This window comes from Myxocyprinus asiaticus, chromosome 9 (assembly GCF_019703515.2).
Source record: "Myxocyprinus asiaticus isolate MX2 ecotype Aquarium Trade chromosome 9, UBuf_Myxa_2, whole genome shotgun sequence".
NCBI classification, from domain to species: domain Eukaryota; kingdom Metazoa; phylum Chordata; class Actinopteri; order Cypriniformes; family Catostomidae; genus Myxocyprinus; species Myxocyprinus asiaticus.
The window spans coordinates 16796000-16802706 of record NC_059352.1 but is presented as its reverse complement, the minus strand read 5'-3'; the positions used below and the strand labels follow the sequence as shown (position 1 = coordinate 16802706).

Sequence of the window (6707 nt, the reverse complement as noted above, 5' to 3'; positions counted from 1 at the left end):
ACAAACATATAATAAACTTATTTAGAAATTAATACAAATTTTACTGTACTGTATAACATTATAATACAAATAGCATTTGAGTGCATGGTTTACTGTTCAAGACACCAGCCATTTGTTGCACTTACATAAACAGTGGCAGAAAACACTGTTATTTAACCGTAATAACATTTTAAAGAGATTCCCTTTTGCTCTGCTTAAATACTTTGAACAAAATGAGAGGGTGGGGGAGGGTAGGATTTGGGTGGGGGAGGGGCCGTGCATGTGGGCTGTTGTCACAGGGACAGAGGGAGGTTGAGCAGAGTTGCAGAGAAGAAGAAAAAAGAACAGACAAGAGACCAAAAAAGAGTGTGTGACTGAAGGCATGGCAGCGAATATACTTAGAACTGCAACAGTGCAATGGAGATACACAGAGAGGGACAGGTATGTTTCTTAATGCATGTGCAATTTGACCACAATATTTACCTATAATAATTACAATATATTTAAAAATAATGCCTCTAACTATCTGTTTAAAAACCAGTAAGCTTACAAACCTTATGCATGTCTTGATAGAACAGCAAAGAAGATATAATACTGAAAGTGATAAAGAAAATTCCTGATTTTGTTGCACATGCATTCTTTGTTTATGCATTATAATCGCATACCTTACTATTTGTTCCTATGGGTTTGTTAAGTTAGTGTCGGTATGTGAAATTCTGTGAGTTTGTGGGAGATACTCTATGCAGGTGGAGTAATAACTTGCCTCTCTTTCTTTCTATTTTAGGCATGTGTGATGATAAACAATGGTGAAAAGATCATTGCACACCTATAACATATACTACAATCATCTCAAAAAATAAACACGCTGAATCAGATTTCAGGCTATAACAGCATGGTGAGTTAATGCAAATTGCAAAAGGATGTATTTCGAATTGTGTTTGTATGTGTTCTGCAGCAGGAGAGATAGACAGAGTACCATAATGACTTTACCAGCTGTTTTTCTACTCTCAAAAATCCTATCCGGAGAGTAATGCCTCTTAAGTCTTGATTATACTGAACTTGTATTGCAGTTCAGTTAGATTTTGGGCTATAGGGTGGCCAACATTTTAGCAAAGGTTATTTGTAGTTCACAGAATTAATTACGTAATATCACTGCTAATTGACGTCCTAGTTTTGCAGATCTTTGTTAATTTGATTTGGCAATAAGTAAGTCTGCTTTTGAAGTCCAACCAGCAGCATGTGTGAATATGAACACGTGAGTGCAGAAGATGTGCTCTTTGTAAATAGATCCCAGGCTGAATTCTTGGCATTCCCTGGTGCAGCCATATTTATGGAGAATGAGATCCTGTATCTTCAGTGGGAGTTCTGTGTGTGTGAATTGGAGGGAAGCAACCTAAAAGATATATAAAAACAGCACATAGCCAGTGAAAGCCAAAGAGATTCATTTAAAAACAGGCACTTGATGTTCATGCATTAAATATGTTTTTAAATGAACAAGACAATTTGTGTTTAGAAAGGATTTGCTGGGATTAGTGTGGACTCTCAACTTTCTAAAACCCTGACAAATGTGTAAATTTTCATGTATATTTGTTTAAAATGCTCTTATACTCTTAGTGTGCTGACAGTCTTCCACTCGCTCTAGAACTTCGCTGTAATCTGTCTGTTCTAATCTGCCTTCATCTTCCAGGAGGCAAAATTAGACACACGCACACAAATATACAAATATATACTGGTTGCAAATCCAACTTTTAATCACTCATTTAATTTGTCTCACACACATTCCTCAAAATGTGTAAGGATGATGTGAGCTGTGCAGCATTACTGAGATTACACTCGCACAGATTAAGATGCAAAGAATAGATCACATCTTGTCCAGATTACTAAAAGGTTCCATATGGTGAATGCTGGTTGCAGTCCAGTTGTGGAGTTCAAGGATCTAAGGTTTTCAACCAGGGGTTTGTAAAGGTTCTGTTGGTGGGTCCGTGGATATAAATAAGGTAAAGCATATAGAATTTTTTGAAACAATTTCATGATATTTCTAACTATCTGAATGAGCGTTAACTAATCACTAATTAAAATTGCATGAAATTACCTACTACTTTTATTCATGCACTGAAAATATCATTTTCTTACTGAATATTTTTATCTTATTTTCAAGTAAAGATACACTGTAAAAAAGAATTGTTGGGCAAACTTAAAAAACATCAAAGCAACCTGGTGCAGAAAGATTGTTGAGTTCTCTCAACAGCTGTTTAATAACTGTCTTCAGTAACATTGCTTTGTTTAGTCAATGTGAATTTGTTTGTTCACTAAATGCAAAATGTCTTGTTGAGAGAACTACTCATTTCTTGTTCAGCCAACTATCAATTCACAATAAGAGAACTTTCATTTTGTCACCATTTCAATTATTTTTACACAAAAAAGTCAATAAACAGCTAAAAATAAGCCTATGACACTAACTGCATAATTTATGTATGTTGCAATGTATGCTGGGAACTTGTAAACCAGCAAAATTGTTGAACATTAAATTGTTTGTTCAAACAACACTTTTAGGCTAGTTGGGACAACATTTGGGGGAATATTTTTGGTCTAACGTGTTTTTATGTATACGAAAGTAATTCACATCATATTTGTGACTCAAAAACCCCCATAAGCTGGATAAAATGCTATTTCATTTTTTCAGTGCATCTAAACTTACTTTAAACAGATTTAATTGAAAATCAAAATTATATTATATAATTAAATATAATTCAGCAATAAAGCTGAAGTGTGTAACTTTTCCAATGTCAAAATACTCTCTCCTATCCCAGTTTACTATGCAGTGTCAACTGTAAGTAAGCCATTCTTGTGTTGATTTAATCGAAAAATATAAACATAAACATAAAACTATATACACTGTGGCCCTATAAATATATTACTCAGTTTGTTTTAGCATCCCAGCAGCCTGACACAACAACATTGACTCAACAAAAGGCATGAATTTGGTACTGGACTATGTGTTAATTAGATCAGCCGAAGAAGGCGAGAGTATTTGAGAAAGCTGTTTGAAAACAATGTTTATTTTTGCAATTTCACTGGGTTTTGCAGAAATTACAAACTTCAACTTTGTCATGTTTTCAAAGAAATCTACCAAAATGTATATGTCTGTCAATTGATTACATTTTTAACTCAAATTAATTACATGGGATGCTGATTAATCAATCGCAATGAATCTCATATATAAATATTTGCTTAAAGGGCCACGAATAAACATAATTTAATAAAAAAATAATCACAATAATTACAAAAATAATACATATAATAAATATAATAATTCAGATAATTCAAAGATATTATGGTGGCAGTCAAGTAAAGCAATTAAGAAGTCAAAAGTATTGTATGGTTATGCCTATATTATTGAACGTAAACCTATTATTGTACCTACAGTCCATAGCAATCGCTTTTGGAGCGTCTCACTGTGCTTGTGTCGTGTTTGACTGTTTTTTTTTTTTTTTTTTAAATGTCTAAAGCCATAAATGCCATGTTTTTAGGACGTTATGTCAAGTTAAATCTTTTAAAAAATGCATCTTGGGACCCCTGCATTCTGCTCCATCCAGCTGTCTTCGAACAGCTGTGCGTTACCTGAACAGCTGGAGTTGTGCTTACTGGCCCCTGCTGACTGAGTCTTGCAAAATATGGAGGTGGTACATCAAGCTTGAAAATAAGTGCAGTGTGCTGGAGAAACAAGATACTGTATGTATTTAAACAAATTGCAAAACATATCTTTTAATCATGCATGTGAAATGTACACTACATTCTTGGCTTTTCAGGTGTGGTAATGATGCAGTGGTCATCTGAGTGGGCAGAGCAACACTATGATGTCTCCTCTACCACATCACCTCCAGTTCACCCTAAGCCCCTCGCATATCCCCAGCCTAGCCGTCCTGGGTTCTCAGGCTACAATGATGACATCAGTGCCCTCAGTGCCTCTAGCTTGCTGAAGCGCTATGCTGAGAGGTATTCCTTTACCTCTGCCATACCAGAGCATGGGACTTTCCTGAGAAGTGAGCAGCACCAAGAGACATGGCCTTTGGGATACAGCATGGAAGGATCCCATGGTTTAGATGCATTTAAGGGGACTTTGGGGACTGGAAGTGATCTTCCAGAACAGCAGTACAGCGGTGGTCCCACATCTCAGGATTACCCTTCGTCTTACACTAGACAACATCTGCTCCCCAAACCACGCTATCTTCCTTCTCCAGCATTTGCTTTGCCATCTGCATACTTGCCCCCCACACCAGGCTATGCTTATCCTCAACAATGCAGTCTGACTGCCAGTTACCCCCATAGCACCCCTTCTCTGCTGCCCTCAGGCTTACACACACCGACTCCTCTGAATCCCACTGTCAGCAGCCACAGTTCGGCTGAACTTCCGCGCAACAGGAAGTTTGGGTTCGACCAACCCAAAACTGCCAGAGTGTCACCGTACATGATCAGGGAAAAGGGTGATCAGCAGACCAGCGATGGTGGAAGTGTCAATGAAAGCTGTGGGACAGACATCCAAAGCTACAGGCCAGAAAGACTTTCCACTCAGTCCGATCTTGAGACAGATTCGGTGGGTAAGACCAGTCATCTACGGCATGTAGAGTCTTATGGAGGTCCAGGACAGTACACATATCCCTAAGTCTACTTGATTAAGACAGCTTCCCAAAAAAACAATACATTTTTACGTGTTTATTGCAATACTTGAACATATCAACTATTTGAAATTATATGAAACATGACGATTATTATTACAGTAGACCAAAGTTCTATGATTTCATGACACTGCTCTGCTAGCTGTGGACTAAGCTAAGTACATGTCTTTCTAATGCACACTGTAATCCTTATTCCTCTGATGACTAAACTGACTGCAGCTTTAAAAGTGAAGTGTGTAATTTCAGCACCACTAGTGGCACCCAAGTGGAATTGCACAATTAATTACTGTTTTCAGACAGATTTCTCTCAAATACTCCAAAAAAACTCACTGTAGAAGCACACTGTTTACATGAGAACTTTTGGAACAGAACAACGCATGAAATCAAGCTTACATAGCTAGATACATCCACATTCAGGTACTTGTGTCGAGTATGTTTCGGCCTAAACAGAGCAATGTTTTTAAAAGCGGCACAGTTTTTGGCGTGAAAACAACCTACAAATGTCTTACTTATAGTTGTATCTGCACATTAAACTGGGATAGGAGAAAGTATTTTAATGTCGAATAAATTACACACATCACCTTTATTGAGGCCTGTAGCTTAGACACTATTTGCCTGTAGCACAACAACATTTTGTTGATCCTTAAACCTTTTTTCTCTCTTCCTTTCCTTTTATGCTCTTGCTCTCTATAATTATGCTGTGCAATGAAGCATAATATGGTGACAAGCACTAATCCACCACTTCAATCAATGAGATTCAAGCCAAAGAAAGACAAAGAGAAGATTGTGTAAAAAAAGGGAAATAGAAATAAGGTTTTAGAATGAATCTCAAGCTTATTTACTATTTTCTTAATTTCTCCTTAAAATCACGCAGATATGAAAGTTTCACATGACATATACGGTTTTCATACATGTTGATAGTTAACATGTCAGTGGCAATTTTAATACACCAGTGTAATGGACATGTAAACCAGTGGTCTGAAACACTGTGATGTTTGAAATACTCATACTTAAGGAATACAAGGTAAGATTCCTCTATATACTTTGAATGTAAATCAGATTTTCCTCAGGAATTGTGAATGAAGCCATACCTATTTTTTAAGTTTGACAGATGTTTTCATCTTTTTATTGTATAATAAAAATGTCTTTGCCATTATGTGACATGGATGAAGTTACAAAATTCTTATGACGTTATAATGTTATACCTTAACTGTATTTGTAAATGTTGGCCAATACACACACTCCTATTTCAAATATAAAAATGTAATGCATGTTATTACAGAATGCACATTAATATGTCTAGCATCAACATTTACTGTGCTATGTGGGCTGCGAAAAGGCTAAAAAAAATGAGCTTAGCAGTCTTTTCCATTATTCCCCTATTGTGAATTTTACTATGGAAACTTACAGAACTGTTCCAGCCCCCTAGCTGATCACTGGATGTGTTTTCTTCTGACCCTCTGACCTCCAACCATTCTTTTTTTTTTAAGGAGTCCTGTGACAGAGAAGAGAGCTTTTGTTATTGTGAGGAAAGCAGGGCATACACTGAAATGTGCAAACAAAACTGCAAATAACAGTCCAGTTAATATTTAAATCTGAATCTTTAGGTTTTAAGTTGGGGGACAACATGTTAAAAACCAGATCTACCTCACATTTTTGCCATGCTGTCTAGATTATGCAATTGTTTATTATATCTGTGTATTATTTGTCTGAATGTCTACCTCGAGAAAAAGTGACAAATAAAAATTATTGTATAAAAGGCCGTTTACTTGTATTTATGTTTTTGACAAAAATTAAAGTAGCTTCTTTGATAGAGCTGTACATTCCTTAAAGGAATAGTTCACCCAAAAATGAAAATTCTCTCGTCATTCTATCCTAGATGTGTATGACTTTCTTTCTTCTGCAGAACACAAATTAAGATTTTTAGAACAATATTTCAGCTCTGTAGGTCCATACAATGCAAGTGAATAGGTGCCAAAATTGAACATAAAGGCAGCATAAAAGTAATCCATATGACTATCAGAAGTGATATGATAGTTGTGGGTGAGAAAC

The 6707-nt window shown here is 36.2% G+C and overlaps 1 protein-coding gene across 2 annotated transcripts; it reads left to right on the top strand.

The window, feature by feature from the left end:
* Window positions 1-253: 253 nt before the first annotated feature.
* Window positions 254-6411, top strand: LOC127446168 (fidgetin-like protein 2). 2 transcript variants are annotated; one of them, XM_051706876.1, is made up of 3 exons: window positions 254-420; window positions 764-3711; window positions 3789-6411. In XM_051706876.1, the coding sequence occupies exon 3, from the start codon at window positions 3797-3799 to the stop codon at window positions 4640-4642; it is 846 nt and encodes a 281-aa protein (XP_051562836.1). In that variant the 5' UTR covers window positions 254-420; window positions 764-3711; window positions 3789-3796; the 3' UTR covers window positions 4643-6411. The 2 variants fall into 2 exon arrangements, with proteins under 2 accessions (XP_051562836.1, XP_051562835.1); XM_051706875.1 differs by having other exon boundaries at window positions 298-420; window positions 764-874.
* The last annotated feature ends 296 nt before the right edge of the window (window positions 6412-6707 follow it).

Bases quoted from the DNA above. Each gene is read 5' to 3' on its own strand.
- LOC127446168 (XM_051706876.1), top strand. From the start codon at position 3,797: ATGATGCAGTGGTCATCTGAGTGGGCAGAGCAACACTATGATGTCTCC.